The sequence below is a fragment of the Mobula hypostoma genome, chromosome 21 (assembly GCF_963921235.1).
Source record: "Mobula hypostoma chromosome 21, sMobHyp1.1, whole genome shotgun sequence".
Classification (NCBI taxonomy): Eukaryota; Metazoa; Chordata; class Chondrichthyes; order Myliobatiformes; family Myliobatidae; genus Mobula; species Mobula hypostoma.
This window is the reverse complement of record NC_086117.1, coordinates 53158186-53177049: the sequence shown is the minus strand read 5'-3', so window position 1 is coordinate 53177049 and position 18864 is coordinate 53158186. Positions and strand designations below refer to the sequence as shown.

At 46.5% G+C, this 18864-nt stretch overlaps 1 protein-coding gene across 11 annotated transcripts in view; it reads left to right on the top strand.

The window, feature by feature from the left end:
* rimbp2b (RIMS binding protein 2b) overlaps nt 1–15102 on the top strand; it is a 205875-nt gene extending 190773 nt beyond the window's left edge. For 10 of the 11 annotated variants that reach the window (XM_063074042.1, XM_063074051.1, XM_063074050.1 and 7 more), the window contains one exon: nt 7966–9232. In XM_063074042.1, the coding sequence (XP_062930112.1) occupies nt 7966–8163 (198 nt within the window). In that variant the 3' untranslated portion in view covers nt 8164–9232. Of the gene's footprint in view, nt 1–7965; nt 9233–11908 lie in introns of those variants that run through there. The other variant, XM_063074044.1, reaches the window with a different exon arrangement.
* Nucleotides 15103–18864: the final 3762 nt, after the last annotated feature.

Sequence of the window (18864 nt, the reverse complement as noted above, 5' to 3'; positions counted from 1 at the left end):
GTATTCTTTGCCAGTCTTCTACGCTATCCACAACTCCACCAATCTTGGTATCGTCCACAGATTTACTAACCCACCCATCTACATTTTCATCCAGGTCATTTATATACATCACAAACAACGGAGGTCCCAGCACAGATATCTGTGGAACACCACTAATTACAGACATCCAGCTCGAATAAGTCCCTTCAACCACTACCCTCTGTCTTCTATCTGCAAACCAGTTCTGAATCCAAACAGAACCCCATGCTCCTTAATCTTCTGGATTAGTCTCGCATGAGGAACGTTGTCTCAGGACTCCTTCCTGCCCTTGGATCTCAATCTTCTCCTCCATTACGTTACTCGTTAAAGCTTTCTGCTTCCACCAAGCTCCGGAACGGCTCTCCCAACATGAGGCTGTGTGTGTTTTTGTGTTGAAAAAAGCTCTGATATATCTGTCCGCTGTTGTTTTTGTTGGTTCTTTTCCTTCCTATTTGCTTCAGTCCAAAAGCTCCCGTTTGACAGATGTGACACATACAAGATGCTGGAGGAAGTCAGTAGATCAGGCAGCATCTATAGAGGGGAATAAACAGTCGATGTTTCAGCCCAAAACCCTTCATCTTCACTGGAATGGAAGGGGGGGGGGGTCAGAAGCCAGAATAAGAAGGTGGGGTGGATGAAGTAAGAAGCTGGGAAGTGATTGGTGGAAAAAGCAAAGGGCTGAAGAAGAAGGAATCTGATAGGAGAGGAGTGTAGACCATGGGAGAATGGGAAGGAGGAGGGGAACCAGAAGGAGGTGATGGGCAGGTGAGGAGAAGAGAAGGGGTAAGAGGGAAACCAGAATGGGGAATGGAAAAAAAGGAGAAGAGGGAGGGGGAGAAATTACCAGAGTTGGAGAAATCAATATTCATGCTATCAGGCTGCAGCTACCCAAATGGAATATGAGGTGTTGCTCCTCCAACCTGAGTGTGGCCTCATTCTGGCGGTAGAGGAGGCCATGGACAGACATATCCAAATGGGAATGGGAAGTCAAATTGAAATGGGTGGCCACCGGGAGATCCTGCCTTCTCAAAGTTCAGAGTAAATTTATTATCAAAATACATGCATACGTATCACCATACCACAACCCTGAGATACATTTTCTTGTGGGCATTCACTGTACATGCAAGAAACACGATAGGATTAATGAAAGACTGCACCCAACAGTACGGACAGATGAACAGTCGGTGTGCAAAATTTGCAGCAGACATAGCAAAGGCACCCGTTGAAGCATTCTCCCGCTCTATGTTGGGCCTCACCAATGCAGAGGATAAGTGGCACCTCCCCACTTCAGTTGCCTACAGGTGCACCCTCCACTGTGGGGATTGAACGTGCTTCTGCATTCTGTCAGGGCAAGGGGTAGGTAGAATCTGGTAGAGGACAGTGGTCCATGAAGGAAGAGAAGGAGGAGAAGAACCAGAGGCTGGTGATGGGCAGGCGACCTCCCATGGGCTCCAGTGGAGGAGAACTCAGAGGGAGTGCTGGTAGGTCTGCAGATTTGAAGTGGCAGATGGAATACAGTGTCGGGAAGTGTATGGTCATGCACTTTGGCAGAAGGAGTAAAAGTGTAGACTGTTTTCTGGATGGAGAGAAAATTCGAAAATCTGAGTTGCAAAGGGACTTGGGAGCCCTCGTGCAGGATTTCCTAAAGGTTAATCTGCAGGTTGAGTTGGTGGTGAGGAAGGCAAATGCAATGTTAGCATTCATTTTGAGCGAAGTAGAACATAAAAGCACGGATGTGATGTTGAGGCTTTGTAAAGCACTTAAATACACAGAGTATTGAGAACATTTTTGGGCCCCTTATCTAAGAAGGAATGTGCTGGCATTGGAGAGGGTCCAGAGGAGGTTCACGAGAATGATTCCGGGCTGCAAAGGTTTGTCATATGAGGAGCATTTGATGGCTCTGGGCCTGTACTCACTGGAATGCTGAAAATTGAGGGGGGTTCGCAATGAAACCTATCGAATGGTGAAAGGCTTCGATAGAGTGGATGTGGAGAGGATGTTTCCTATGGTGGGGGTGTCTAAGACCAGAGGACACAGCCTCAGAATAGAGCAGTGTTCATTTAGAACAGAGATGAGGAGGAATTTCGTTAGCTAGATGGTGGTGAGTCTGCGGAATTCATTGCCAAAGACGGCTGTGGAGGCTAGATCATTGGGTGTATTTAAGGCAGAGGTTGACAGGTTCTTGATTAGTCAGGGTGTGAAGGGATACGGGGAGAAGGCTGGAAATTGGGGCTGAGAGGGAAAATGGACCAGTCATGATGAAATAATGGTGCAGATGCAATGGGCCAAATGGCCTAATTCTGCTCCTATATTATAGTCTAAATTCCTTCCACCTGCTACGAGTGCTGCCCATCGCAATCATTGTTTATACCTGCTCAGAGTTCAGTTCCTGTGCTTAGAGCTTGAGTTAACTGGCATAATCATCCAACCCTGGCTGTGATTTAGAGGTGTGAAGGTGTAACCGGAATTCGAGGCAGACCTCCGTGCTGTGGAGCAGCCAGGGAGAAGGGTGCAGAAACTACCATCAGGGTCTCTAAACCTGCTGAGCATTCATCCAGATGCGGTCAATCTTCATCTCTGTCCATCACCATATCCCCTGAGCAGCTTTCAGAGATTTACAGAACACTACAGTCTGCAGCCCACCACCGACTTGTACTAAACTGAGTAAACAAATGGCTAATTGACCAATCTCTCTTCCACACACTTTGAACAACATAATAATAGTAACTTCATTTATAGAGAACTTTCCTTACAGGCGACACAGCTCAAAGTGATTCACGATCGGAAAAGGTGCAAACATGAAAATAAAAGACAAAATTGTTAGTTCAAAGCAAAGTTAAATAAATAGCAAAACACACAAAATGAAGGGGGACTCAGCAGGTCAGGCGGCATCTACAGAAATGAATAAACAGTACTCGATTCAGGCCAAGGCCCTTCTTCAGGACTGGAACGGAAGGGGGAAGGTGGGGGGAGGTGAAGGAGGCTGGCTGGAGGGTGATCGGTGAAGTCAAGTGTGTGGGAAAGGTAAAGGGCTGGAGTGGAAGGAATCTGATAGGAGAGGAGAGTGGACCTGAGGAGAAAGGGAAGGAGGGGACCCAAGGAGGGATGAGACCAAAGTTGGGATTAGAAGAAGAGGGAGGGGAGACGGACAAAATTACTGGAGGGAGAACTCAATATTCAGGCCATCAAGTTGGAGTCTACCCAGACGTGATATAAGGTACTGCTCCACCACCCCGAGGGTGGCCTCCTGGTGGTCCAATCAATAAGTAGGCTTTGAACTGGCATTTAAAAGTAACTCAACCACTGAGCACAAGAACTGAATACCGAACATCGAGAAGATATCAGCAATGGTTGCACATGCCCTCTGGGGAGGGCAGCACTCTCTTGGCAAGGAAATAAGATCCTGGGATACAGCAGCAGAATTCAGCCATTTGGCCCACTGCGTTTGCTCCGCCATTTCATCATGGCTGACCCAGTCTAATATGGGGAGGGAGACATAACTTTAAGGTGATTGGAGGAAGGTATAGGGGCTGATGTCAGTGATAGGTTTTTTACACAGAGAGCGGCAGTTGTATGGCATACCCTGCTGGAGGTGGTGGTAGAGACAGATACATTAGGGAAATTTAAGAGATAGGCACATGGGTGATAGAAAAATGGAGGGTTATCTAGGAGATTGATCTTGGAGTAGGTTAAAAGGTCAGCACAACGTTATGGGTTGAAATGTCTGTATTGCTGTGTAAAAGTAACTTTTCCCTTTAAAACCCATGTCACCATGTCAGTATTGTAAAATTATTGGGGAAAATCCCCAAGGGACAGGATTAAATAAACACAAAAGATTCTGCAGATAGTGGAAATCCAGAACACACAAACACACACACACACACACACACACGATGCTGGGGGAACTCAGCAGGTCAGGCAGCGTCTATGGAGACATTTTGGGTTAAGCTCCCTACTTGCAGTCATGATAAGGATTTATGTGCGATTAGACAGATGTCTTGGTCCGTAATTGTCCACGTGGCTTTGTGTGGGGAAATCCTGCCTCACTCGTTGAATTTTTGAGGTGGTAACTGAGAAGGCTGTTGAAGGCATATTGACTCTTGTAAGGCCTATGACAAGATTCCACATGATAGACCCCTCCGGAAGGGGAAATTATGAGGGTTATAGAAAAGGTAAATGCAAGCAGGCTATCAAGATCGATCCCTGTGGGATTCCACTAGTCACAGGCCTCCAGTCAGAGAGGCAACCCTCTACTGCCACTCTCTGGTTTCTCCCACAGAGCCAATGTCTAATCCAATTTACTAACTCATTGTGATGCCGAGCGACTGAACCTTCTTGACCAGCCTCTCATATGGGACCTTGTCAAATGCCTTACTGAAGTCCATGTAGACAACATCCACTGCCTTGCCTTTATCAACTTTCTTGGTAACTTCCTCAAAAAACTCTTAAGATTGGTTAGACATGATCTACCACTCACAAAGCCATGCTGACTATTCCTGATCAGTCCATGACTATCCAAATGCTCATATATCTGGTCCCTTAGAATACCTTCCAATAACTTTCCCACAACTGATGTCAGACTAACCAGCCAATAATTTCCTGGTTTCTGTTTAGAACCTTTTTTAAACAGCAGAACAACATTGACTATCCTCCTATCTGATACCTCTCCTGTGGCTAAGGATTTAAATATCTCTGGTGTGGCCCAGGCAATTTCTGCACTTGCCTCCCAAAGGGTCTGAGGGAGCACCTTGTTATGCCCTGGGGATTTATCCACCCTGATTTGCCTCAGGGTAGCAAACAATTCCTCTGTGATTTGTATGACGGGTCCGTGAAGTTGATGTCATTTTGCCTCAAATTTGTGAATGACACCAAGATTTGGGGTGAGGTGGTCATTGAGGAAGACTATCGGAGCCTGGAGCAGCAAGAACGGGCTGAAAAATGCAATTCAATGCAGGTAGTGCAAGGCATTGCACTTTGCAAGGACAAACCAATGTAGGGCTTACACGGAGTGGTAGGGTACTGAGGAGTGTGGTAGAACAGAGGGATATGGGAATACATATCCACAATTGCTTAGAAAATGGCATCACAGGTAGACAGAATTGTAAAAGGGAGCATTTGGCACGTTGGCTTTCATAAATCAAAGTACTGAGTGCTGGAGTTAAGATGTTATGTAGAAGATGTATAAGACCATACGACATAGGAGCAGAATTAGGCCACTTGGCCCATCAAGTCTGCTCTGCCATTCCATCTTGGCTGATTTATTATCTCTCTCAAACTCATTCTCCTGCCTTCTACCCATAACCTTTGATGGTCTTACTAATCAAGAACCAATCAACCTCAATAAACAAACCCAATGACTTGGCTTCTACAGCCATCTATGGCAATGAATTCCACAGACTCCTCCTCATCTCTGTTCTAAATGGATATCCCTCTATTCTGAGGCTGTACCCTCTGGTCCTAGACTCCCACACTTTAGGGAACATCCTCTCCCCTCTCCACATCCACTCTATCTAGGCCTTTCAGTATTTGATAGGTTTCAATGAGATCCCCTCCTCATTCCTCTAAACTCCAGCAAGTACAGGCCCAAAAGCTCCTAAAACTTTTATTCCTGGGACCATTCTTGTGAACTTCCTTTGGAGCCTCCCCTACAGACCATGAGAATGCAAGAACAGCTTCTCAGGGTCAATCACGACTTACCACGCTAATAGTATCATGACTTCAAGGCATTGGTGAGGCTACATCTGCAATATTATCACAAACATGAGAAAATCTGCAGATGCTGGAAATCCAAAACAACACACACAAAATGCTGGAGGAACTCAGCAGGCCAGGCAGCATCTACGGAAAAGAGTACAGTTGATGTTTCGGGCTGAGACCTTCCAGCCGAAGGGTTTTGGCCTGAAACATCAACTGTATTCTTTTCCATAGATGCTGCCTGGCCTGCTGAGTTCCTCCAGCATTTTGTGTGTGTTATTTGCAATATTATGTTCGGTTTTGGTCACACCGCTATAGGAAAGACATAAGCTAGGAAGAGCATATTAGAGATATGCAAGAACTTGAGGGACTTTATTATGGAGGAGAGGTTGATGTAAGGCTTTGGTAAGGCCTAATTTGGAGCACTGTGTGTAGTTCTGAACACCTACCTACAGAAAAGCTATCAATAATTATTTCATTATTGTATGGTTCTATAGCAGGGGTTCAAACTTTTTTATGCCATGAACTCTTACCATTAACCAGGGTGTCCACGGACCCCAGGTTGGGAACAGAAGGTCCTGGGTGAGCGCCGTGGTAATTGTGACGCTCGGATGTTCCACAACTCATTCAATTCTGGCGCCCTCCATAAGGAGTTTGTACGTCCTCCCCGTGAACTGCGTGGGTTTCCTCCCGTCAGTCCAAAGACATATCAGTTAATAGGTTAATTGGTCATTGTAAATTGTCCTGTGATTTGGCTGGGGTTAAATCAGTGGATTGCTGGGTGGTGTGACTCATTGGGATGGAAAGGACTGTTCGACACTGTACCTCTAAATAAAATAAGATTAAAATAGTGCAGAGAAAATTTACGAGGATGTTGCTGGAAATTGAGGTCCTGAATTATAAGGAAGGACTGAGTAGGTTCGGACTATATTCCTTTGAACGTAGAAGATTGAGAGGAGATCTGATGGAGGTATACAAAATTATGAGGGGTATAGATAGGGTAAATGCAGGCAGGCTTTTTCCACTGAGGTTGGGTGGGACTAGAACTGCAGGTCATGGGTTAAGGGTGAAAGGTGAACTGTTTAAGGGGAGCATGAGAAGAAACTTCTTCACTCGGTGGGTGCTGGGAGTGTGGAACGAGCTGCCAGCGCAAGTGTTGGGTGTGAGCTCGACTGCAACATTGGAAAGAAGTTTGGATCGGTACGTGGATGGGAAGGGTATGGTCCCGGTGCAGGTAGATGGGAGCGGGCAGAATAGTTAGGCATGAACTAGATGGGCCAAAGGGCCTATTTTTGAGCTACGGTGCTCTATGACTCTATGCGGAGGAGTGCAGGCTGCAGCAGACAGGAATACTGATGCTGTCAGAGTGGTCTCCTGTTGAATCACTGTCAAAACTTCACTCTGGGCACCATTTGAATAATAAAAAAGGTCCTTGCTCTGAACGCTCACTTCATGTTTTAATCTATCCAAAGCAGAACTGCCGAGGCCAGCAGACCAAATAAAAATGTTACACGTGGAAAGAAAGGCCTCATTTTAGCTGCTGTGGGGAGCTGGACCAGACCAGACGCTAGTGTTCACAAACGCAGACACGCCTGATAGTCATCCTGAGCAGCGATGTTTACTGGGGTTTCTTGCTTTTTCCCATTTCAGTCTGGTCATTGCAAACTTTTCTGTGTTCTTTTTTCCCCTTTGCTCATCACCGGGAACAGAAGAAGAGTGTTCATTTCACATCCTAATAACTGCATTGTAAGCTTCACGTAAGTGAACAGCTGAAGATACCTATAGAGGGGACCTGCTGGCATCTGAGGCAGCCGCCACTTTAGGGCCTTCTCGCCCGACCCTGAAAGAAAAACACGCTTTCCCCTAAAGAGACCACGAGCAAAATTATCCCCCAAAATCCACGTTAGCTCTTTCCTATCTGTTTTATTTGCCTGAGATTGGAAGTAACTCTTTCATTGCCCAAAACAGTATTTATTTGGTGCTGAAAAGACTTTGGGGAACACTTTTTCTTTCAGAACTTCATGCCTGTTTTCCCCGCAAGGTTGAACCGAGTAGATTTGTTCAGTTTGAGTTGTCGGCTGCATTAGATTAACCCGGCCTATGGTATCTTCAGGTGTCCTGACCCTCGAGTGCTATAGATGGCCTTTGTGCGTTTTAGAATTTGATGTGCTTCTTCTGCTTATCGTTTACCTTAGTGCAATCCCTTCCCTACCCTTAAAAGTCGAACTAATTGAATCGTATGATGCACACTAGGTCCCCGGTGAAAGCACGCAAAGGAGGTCTGCGTCTCCAACTGTCCACCCCCACCACCATCACCAACACCACTCTGGATCTGCCGTTATAGATGGGCCTGGCACCCCACTGTGGGCCAGAGGCATGCCTTCAAAAAAGAAAAGGGGACTATTATCAAAAGGAAAGAAACTGCTGAGGAAGCTGGGTGGCGTGAAGTGATTCTTGTGTGTTCTGAATAGTCGCGCACTTCCACATCTTTCCGCTCACTTGGTGTAACCACCACCCGTACTGTCTTGCCTTAGAGACGCACAGAAATTCCTTCCTCTTTACACACCACTCAGTATCGGAGAAGGTACACGTTGTATGTGGTATCTGTGTTCATTATAGCTCGTTCCACCGAAAAGCCATTAGTCGGAACCTGTGAAATCTTGTGTCTTGTCCCTGAATCCATATCCGCTATTATCCCCCCCTCCCCGACCATCCCGTCACCCAGAATGTGCCTGTGCTTATTCATATTCCACTATAAACTGTCATCGTCTTAGTGGCATCAGACAGCATTCAGCTGAACAGCAAGCCCTGCCCTCTTCGTTACAATTCATTTCACACCAGATTCATGAAATGCATGCTTTTCCATCTAAATGTATATTTTCTATCTGTTTTTTTTGTGTCAGAAACTGGTTAAAATGGGTGTATGTTCTTTACAAATAATAGCATGCAGACTGTGCAAAAAAAAAACACAAGCAGCAGGTAAAAGAAATATGCTAAATAAAATGTACCTTTAATGTGTCCTCGGCTACATCCAGAAATTCTTACCCGCACCTTGTCCCCCCCACCCCCGCCACTGCGCTTTTCCAAATGCGGCGGGTGGCCTGTTTTAAGTACTACGCCGTCTCTTGCAAAGCGAGGCAGGGTGATGTGTTTTCACAACTGTGGTGGCAGTGCCCTCCCGGAACCCCACATCGAAAGGAGTGTTCAACTCAACATTAACCTGCCACTGAGAGAGATTTCCTACATAATCTTACAACAATAGCATTTAACCGTTTCTCTTTTTGTACTTTCGATCATTTGTAAATTCTTTTTACTGTTTCTATACATTATTTACAGATTACCTTTTCTTTTTGTAATATGCCCTTCCAAAGAAATGATGCAGAACCCGACTAGATTGTGTTTCTTAACAATCAGTGTATAAAATATTGTAAATTACTGATGTATTCACTTGCTGAAGAACAGATCAGCCTTTAATATATTTGTGATTACAGATGTGGGTGCGTGCATGTGTAAATTTGTTCGTGTGTATAAAGTTTTTATAAATAAATTAATTGATTTTTTTGTAGAACACCTACCTCTCTTTTGTATATGTTACACCTTGCTCATGTAATGGTAGTGGAATTTCATAACAGATGAGATGGAACGTGCGTCTTCTCAGCAAGACCATCCTTTTTTCTGTGCATATCAGTGCTGGGAATTACACCACAAGGCCATTCAACCTCTTACGCTGGTGCTAGCTCCCCACCGCCAGCTACCTAACGATCTCAATTCCAATGCAAGGACGTCTTCTCTGCTTAAGCTTATACTGACCCCTGTTACGCTCTTAATCCGGACCTTGTCCCTCGGCACCGCACCTTTCCCAAATGCAGCTGGTGGGTTGTTTCAAGTATTTTTATGTTTGATATTGAGGGAGGGTGCAGCATGCAGGCTTTTCACTGAACTTTATCGACAACTCCGCTTGTCCCATGTGGGAGTGGCTAACTGGCTGGCATAGGATCAGCCCATGAACTCCCACAACAAGTATAACACCATTCCTGCTAAGCAGGGGACGTTTGATTAGCTGGGTGATGTGATTTCACACCGTGGTTTTAATACCCTGGAACAGAATTAGGATCAAGTTTAATATCATTGGCATGAGGGGATACGGAGAGAAGGCAGGAGACTGGGGCTGAGAGGGAAAATGGATCAGCCATGATGAAATGGTAGAGCAGACTCGACGGGCCAAAGGGCCTTATTCTGCTCCTATATCTTATGGTCTTAAGGTCATATAGGTCGTGAAATTTGTTTTTGCAGCAACAGTACATCGCAATACATAACAATAGAAAACTACATATAAATTGCAATAAGAAATATATATAAATATAAATTAAAGAAGTAGTGCAAAAAGAAAAAAAATAGTGAGGTAGTGTTCATGGATTCTTTGTTCATTCAGAAATCTTATGGCAGAGGGGAAAATGTTGTTCCTAAAACACTGAGTGTATGTCTTCAGGCTCCTGTACTTCCTCCCTGATGGTAGCAATGAGAAGAGGGCATGTCCTGGGTGATGGGGGTCCTTAATGATGGATGGAATCTTTTTGAGGCATCGCCTTTTGAAGATGTCCTCAACGCTGGGGAGGCTGTTGCCCACGATGGAGCTGACTGAGTTTACAACTGTCTGCAGCGTTCTCCGATCCTGTGCAGTGGCCCCTCCACACCAGACAGTGATGCAGCCAGTTCGAATACTCCTCACAGTACATCTGTAGAAATTTGTGATTTAGAATGAACGCCCCATCTCTGAATAATTCATGTAGTGAATAATTGGGAATCTATGAACCATTCCAAGACAATACTAGATTTGTTGAGAGCGTGTGTTATAGCATCAAGTAGGAGGAGCTGTCTGAACCAGAGGTTTGAGATGATCACAGTGAATGAACAGCAGAGATGACTGCTGAATGCCTGTGTGTAGCCGAGGACTACAGGTTGTTAAAGGACAGCCAGAATGCACTAAATTCATTGGGAAGGTGTATTCTCATGGTACCAAGCTTGGATTGTTTAGATTACAGGATAGACAATGGATTTAGGGAGATGGGAGCAGCAAAAGATGTATCCAAACTCTCTCTCAGAATACACTCCAACTGCACCAAGTGCCAGAAAGTGGCCAGTTATGTCATGGAGGATCCCCCCCCCCACTCAAGGACTGTTTGTCCCACTCCCAAACAGACTCAAAACCACCAGACCCAAGCAGTAAGGCTGATCAACACCTCCACCCACTAACCCACCCCGACCACCACTACTTTATCATTTTCTGTGAGAATCACCTTATGTGGAGACATTAGCATCACTTTATGGACATACAATCAATCTATGTATATAAGCTATCTCATGTAAATATATTTGTGTTCCTTATTGTTATTTTTGTGTTGCATTGGATCTGGAGTAACAATTATTTCATTCTCCTTTACACGTATGTAGTGGAAATGCCATTCAACATGCTTGATTTGCCAACTGCCCCAATGACTACCTGGGTTGTTAAGAAGGCCACTGGGCTGTTAGGAAACCCTCTGGGTTGTTAGGAAGGCCTCTGGGTTGTTAGGAAGGTCCCTGGGCTGTTAGAAAGGCCTCTGAGCTGTTTAAAAAGGCCTCTGAGCTGTTAGAAAGGCCTCTGAGCTGTTAGAAAGGCGTCTTAGTTGTAATGAAGACCTTTGGGTTATTTGGAAGTCCTCTGGGCTGTTGGGAAGGTCTCTGGGCTGTTAGGAAGGCCTCTAGGTTGTTAGGAAGGCCTCTTGGGTTGTTAGGAAGGCCTCTTGGGTTGTTAGGAAGGCCTCTGGGCTGTTAGAAAGGCCTCTTAGTTGTAATGAAGACCTTTGGGCTATTAGGAAGTCCTCTGGGCTGTTAGGAAGGCCTCGGTCATTGCAAAAGCCTCTGGGTTGTTAGGAAGGCCTCTGGGTTGTTATGAAGGCCTCCAGGTTGTTGCGAAGGTCTCTGTCAAGGATACATTAAACAAAGATTTGTAAATATACTCCTCCATACATGTTGCAACATAGTTAATTATCTACCATTAAATCATGAATTTAATTTTGCATTGGAAAGATCTGGTTCATGAACATTAGCTTATTACTCTCTCATTTTCATTCCCTAATTCACATAAGTTTTATTTGACATTTTGAAATTAAAAGCAATCTGTTGTGCACTAATGCTGACTTTTCTATCGCTCCAGGTGGACGGGACAGTCTGATAGGCAGGAGTGAAGCCGTGCCGTTCATAAGGATGAAATCCCGGAACTGCCATTGACTGGGAAATGCTTCTGTAGTAAACCTGAAGGCACGGCATTCTTGTTTCTCTTATTAAAGTTTGATCGACAGTGAGGATCTCCCCAGCCTGCTGCAGGTGCTATCTTTTTCTTTAAAAAGAAAAGCAGTTTTAGAAAATATATATTTTTGCTACAACCTCCTCCAATAAACTTCAAACCCAACTGTTCCTGATTCGGTCGGAGGAGAGGCGGTGGTCAAATGGCCTTTGCTCTGCGCACGCCCTCCACGTCACACTGACGATCGTGTCGATGCATGGGGAATGTGATTCCTCGGTGACGGACAGACTGACGGGAAGAATCGAAGGCAAAAATGGCCTGCTGAACTCCAGGGTAGCTCGTTGGATTTTAAGTTATTTGTCTCCATAAAGCCTGGGTTGATGTCTAGTGGAAAACGTGGCCTTGGGAAAGAGCCCTACTAAATGCGCATTCCAAAGCCTCCACCTTAAGCACAAGTTCCGAGTATCACCACAGTGACACCGCCCGCAGCAGAACGTGAACCAGCTCAACCCTCAGACCTGTCTCCCCATTCCACCTTAGACAACACTGTCTCTTGTAGATTAGAGATGAATATGCTAACACGTAGAACAGCTACAAGTTTACAGGAACACGGGGAGCTCTTTCAAAAGAGCTAGTACAAGGGTGAAGGGTCTTACCCGTGCTAACGAGACTGTCCGTTGGTTGGGGCCCACCATGGATGGTGTGTCCTAGTGTCTACGTTCAGTTGATACGCGAGCCAGGGCAGTACGATATGGAGAGCAAGCTGTTGCCCATGCAGCAGGCCCCCCCTCTCCACGCAGCGGATGATTCCAAAAGAACGGCTGAGACCGATACAGTTCGGCACCAGCGGCATCGCAGGAGGTGCCAGTCAGCGTTGAGCTTAACGTAGGACTGCCTTCGGGACTCCAGCTCCGGGTTTACCCTCATGGTTTACTCCCAAAGCCTTCCCCATGAGTGGGTGTAGCCACAAGGTGGCGTAGGCTTGAGATCAGAGATTTCCTTCTCCCAGATGAGCTGCCAACCACAGCTGACGAGCCCCGTCTGCCCAGAGCCTGTGCTAATGAGATTGTATAAAAACGTACAACACAATAACAGCTTTTACTCACTCAGACCTGTTGAACCTCATTTCAGTTTTCTCTGCTTTTTTCCCCACACTGTACACCCCTTCCATACACTGAGTGTATGGGGTGTCCGGGGAGGGGTCGCACCTCTGTTCCATTCTGGGGCAGCTCACTCACCTCTGATCCCCACCGAACACTCAGCTCTCACCCGTGGCTCTAAGTAGCCGTTTGCACATGACAGAGGCCACACCCCAGTACAGGTGGGTTAAACCAGGTGATGGTAGCCGGCAGCCTCATACCCCGGTGAGATACGGACGTGCCTGTCCCAGCATGTGAAGTCAGCTCTGGCAGACTGAGTGGATGAGATCTACAGTGAGATCCGACGGCCAGGAAGGAGGTTCTGCAATGCTCCGTGGAGAGAGAAGGGCATGACGAGGTACAGAAGACATCATGGTCATTCACTGCATCCAAGGAAGACTTCAGTTTGTGATGCTTGTTTGTACCACTGGACCTGGATTTACGAGGTCGAGAGAGTGGAACTGGCCCAGTGCAATGGCTTTTGCACTTTAAACTCTCCCGCACAGGTTTCCCACCAATGGACAACCATTACCCTGTCTCTTCCAGATAACTTGCATCCTTTTGAACATCAAAACATGTCACCAAAAACCTACCCAGCACTGAGCAGTCCTGACAGTGGGGAACTGAACCAAAGGGGAGGGTTAACCCCCTTTTATGGAGGAATGCTGCAGAATCACTCGCTAGGCCTGTGGAGATTGTTCTCAATCTCAGCCACCTTTTCAAATTTGATCAGGAGCACCAACTTTACCCTATGTAATATTCCAGAGTGGGATTGAAAGCCTAAACGATACCCATCTCTGTATTTTGCATTTTCATATTACAGGACTGACATTATAATCCACATTTGGAGATGATTAGCCTCATACAGTGAAATGCATCATTTGTATGAATGACCAACATAGTCCGAGGGTGGGCTGAGGGCAGCCCACAAGGGTCGTCGTGCTTCCTGGGCCAACATAACATGCCCACGACTCACTCCCCCTAACTGGTCCCTCTTTGGAATTTGAGAGGAAGGCTGCGCGGTCACAGGGCTACACTGCAGAGATGCGCACTGAACTATTGCTTCCGAACATTTAACACGCTTCTGCAACGTTGTCGGTGAAATATTTGCTGGCATTTCATGTCCAGGAGCTGAGGGAGCAGGTATCATGGACACCTCACAGGACAGTTCGAGCCTCTGAGCTGCAGTCTACGACAGATGGAGAAGGTGTCTGAACCCTGGTCATTCCTGAAGGTGGAAAATCCCACCATGTTGAATTCAACCACCTCACCTGTATCAGGAGTCCACTTGTGGACAGGACTGGGGTTGACCAGAGTCTCAGAGCAGATTTCTCCTCTGCAGTCTTGTTCTTTCTGTAGTCGTGTAGATGTTAGCAATTGGTTCAGAGGTCAGGAGATGAGAAGAAAACTCAAAGTTCAAATTAAAATTTATTATCAAAGTACATATTAATCACCATACACAACCTGAGATTCATTTCCTTGCGGGCATACTCAATACATCCAATAACTATTATAGAATCAGTGAAAGACCAACTTGGTGGTTCAATCAGTGTGCAAAAGATAAACTGTGCAAATACAAAGAGAAAGGAATAATAATAATAAATAAATAAATATAGAGAATGGTTCAGCACAAACTAGATGGGCCAAAGGGCCTGTTTCTGTGCTATAGTTTCCTATGATTCTAACATGAGTTGAAGAGTCATTAAAAGTGAGTTCATAGGTTGTGGGAACAGTTCAGTGTTGGGGTGAGTGAAGTTATCGCCTCTTGTTCAAGAGCCCGATGGTTGAGGGGTAATTACTGTTCCTGAACCTGGTGGTGTGAGTCCTGAGGCTCCTGTACCTCCTTCCTGATGGCAGCAGTGAGAAGAGAACATGCCCCACTGGGTGGTGGGGGTCCCTGATGATGGATGCTGCTTTCCTGCAATAACACCCCGTGTAGATGTGCTCAGTGCTGGGGTGGGCTTCCCTCCTTTATTACTTTGTGTCAGAACAAAATTGCAGGAGACCATTGTAAGGCTGCAAGGGTGGGTATTAAACTGAAAAGCCAATGGATATTGGTGATGTCCTTCAATTCACACAATGTGTTCTCCCCTCATTGAGAGTGCCCACATCTCTCACGTTATTACAACACACTAAGCATCATAGTAATAGTGAGCCACATCAATCCTGTCTGCTGTGGAATGGACCTAACCTCATCAACTCATTCTGCAAGCTCCCTCTCCTGAAGAAGGGTCTCAGCCCAATATATTGACTGTTTATTCCCCTCCATAGATGCTGCCTGACCTGCTGAGTTCCTCCAGCATCTTGAGTGTGTTTCCAGCATCTGCAGAACCCCTCGTATTTACGATTTTCTGTCTCTTCTTGATGACTTCCAGTAGCCAATGGTCCTGAAGAAGGGTCTCAGCCTGAAATGTCAACTGTTTACTCTTTTCCATAGATGCTACATGCCCTGCTGAGTTCCTCCAGCACTTTGAGTGTGTTGCTCTGGACTTACAGCATCTGCAGATCTTCTCATGTTTCCAATAACAAGTTTGAAAGACAAGGTTGAAATTTGCTGATTAAATTGAGAGTTTTAATGGAATGCCTTTCAAGGTATCCAAACATATTCAGAGTAGCTAAATCAGAAAGAGAGAGAGAGAGAGAGGCCTTCCATTGGTCAGGTTCGACCCTGGAAGTTGCATCCCAGCTGTCTACGTGATACACAAGCCAGGGCAGCAAGCTGTAGCCCTCGCAGCAGGTTCACCCTCTCCACTCAGCTGATGAACCAGGAGTGGCAGAGACTGATACAGTTTGGCACCAGTGGCATTGCAGGAGTTGCCAGTCAGCGTCGAACTCAACATTGGGACTCCAGCTCCGGATTTCTCCCTCAGGGTTTATTCCTGAAGACTCCCCTCTGAGTGGGTGTAGCCACAAAGCAGTGGAGGTCTGAGAGAAGAGTTTTCCTTCTCCTAGATAAAGTTCCCAACTACAGCTGATGAGCCAAATCATGATGATTCCTGTTAGATAGATAAAGGTGGCATCCCATTTGCATTTAACAAGTGCTTCAAGTGAGGTGAGAGTCCAGCTGAGCAGTTCTGGCTGAGGAATGACAACTGACCTGGACATTAACAAAAACAACTCAACTTCCTTTCGAATAATAAACCCAAAACAAACAGAGACTTCATTTGGAAGATGGCACCTACAACAGCCCCTCAATGCAACGTCAGAGTGAATTTGAACTTTCACATGGGCCTTCAACTGAGGAGCTCTGGGTCAGAGTTAGTATTACCACCAACCTGAGATGGCTTTCAGCCAACTTTCGGAGATACTTGCTGGAGTTTAGAAGAATGGGGAGTAATCTCATTGAAAACTATTGAATATTGAAAGGCCTATATAGAGTGGGGGGTGTGGGGAGGATGTTTCCTATAGTAGGGGAGCCAAGAACCAGAAGACACAGCCTCAGAATAGAGGGACGTCCATTTAGAACTGAAATGAGGAGGAATTTCTTTAGCCAGAGAGTGATGAATCTGTGGAATTCATTGCTACAGATGGCTGTGGAGGCCAAGTTGTTGGGTATATTTAAAGTGGAAGTTGATAGGTTCTTGATTGGGGGGTCATAGGGTACAGGGAGAACGCAAGAGAATGGGATTGAGAGGGATAATAAATCAGCCATGGCTGAGTAGACTTGACGGGCTGAATGGCCTAATTCTGCTCCTATGTCTTATGCAAACCTAACGTCTTGTAACACTCTTCCACACTCCAACGGATCAGTGCATAAAGCAATCTGCCTGTCCTCAGAATTTCTCAACGAGCTTCTGGTTGTCATTTCAATTAACCTCCCCCTCCCATTCCCACACTGACCCATGTGTGGTCAGACTTCTCCACTGCAACACTGAGACCGTATACAAACCCCTTTCACTTGGCTTCCACATTAAGCCCATCACCCCTACTGGGTCACAGGCCGCCAAGTGCAGCTCGCTAGAGTCCTCTGTCCTGGGCCAATCTTCCAAGTTGTCCCCAGGGGTAGACCACCTTCTTCTTCCTTTCACAGGGATGAGGTCTTTGGAACTACTGATGGTGTTTCTGTAGCTCTGGGTTTTTACGGGATGGGGCTTCTTAGCCCCATGCACAACCCTCCTCCTTTCGCAGCTGGGCTTGGGACCGTCCATGGCAGAGTTGGTGTGTACACTGAACTTTCTAGTTTCAGATAATGTGCACCCTGCAGCCCACCCTGTTCCAGCTATCACTGCCTACTCCCTCCACACGCCTCAATATACTGGGTAGCATTCACCCACGCTCCCAGTCGTGATGCAGAGCCTGTAAGCAAAACGCTGTCCACCCTCCCGCTCCAGATTCTAGCCTCTGCCGTCCCGTGGGGCAAAGCTTTGCCAACAGGAGGCTGGTTCAGATGAAGCACGTCCCCCCTGCGTGTTCTGGGTTTAGAACTGGTTGCTTGTATATTTATTTATCTAGTGATACAGCCTTCCAGCCTAACAAGTCGCACCACCCAGCAACCCACCGAATTAACCCCAGCCTGATCACAAGACAACTTACTATGACCAGTTAATCTATTGACCCATACATCTTTGGACTGGGGGTGGGGGTGGAATCGGAGCACCTAGAGGAAAACTCAGGCACTCAGAGGAAAAACGTACAAGCTTTCTTACAGGGGACACCGGAATCGAACTCAACTCCGACACCCCGAGCTGTAACAGCGCCGCGCTAACCGCTGTGCTACTGTGGCGCCCCACGGTACCATGTGAATGATGAAGCGGCTGTGTGTGGCAAATATTACCCATCCCTGCGGATACCGAAATGGGAGAAGATAGTTAACATTTCAACACCACTGTAGATACCTCCGCTTCAATGATGGGACCTTAGAGGCGGGACCTGTGCACAGCCGAGCAGTAGGAGACCCGGCACCCATGAGTGTGTCACCAGGCTCGGCGAGGTGGAATGAATCTGGCGCTGAGGTGGGAAGAAAGCAGTGAGGAGTTTGTCCCTTTTACCAAGGTCACATCACATACATCCCAGGAGCAGCCAGCCATCCCTGCGACTAAACAAGAGGTTACCACATTAATTATAGCACAAGAAATTCTGCAGATGCCGGAAATCCAGAGCAACACACACACTAAATGCTGGAGGAACTCAGCAGGTCAGGCAGCGTCTACAGAGAGGAATAACAGTCAACGTTCCTGGCCAAGACACCGGTGAGGTTGACTGTTTAGAGACAGCCTGGCCTGCTGAGTTCCTCCAGCATTTTGAGTGTGTTGCTTAATCGATCGGTGATCAACTGAGAGCTTTACCATCACAACTGGGGTGTGCACAGGTGGGAACCACCCACAGGCCCCTCCCTCTCTCTCCCTACCGACCTGGATACACTACCCAGCACTCCAACCTCCCTGCACTTACTGACCCCAAGCCCTCCCCTTACCCCAGGTCCGGACCGGTCTCCTGCCTTTAGGAAAATTAATTGCTGGCCCTGTAGAGACCAAGCCCCTGGTTGGACATCCTGCCGATGACAACGAATCGTGCTTCACCACCAGCCACACCCGTGGGATTTCATGTTCCTGGAGTCTGGTTGGCTCGGTGGAACAGGTGAATTCACAAGGGTCATTTAAAGATATTAAAGAGACATTTAAAGACCAATTAGTATCAGTTATTTTAAGACATAGAAGAGTACAGCACAGGAATAGGCCATTTGGCCCACAATGCAGTGCCAAACCAGCTAAAGAGCAAGTTAAAAAC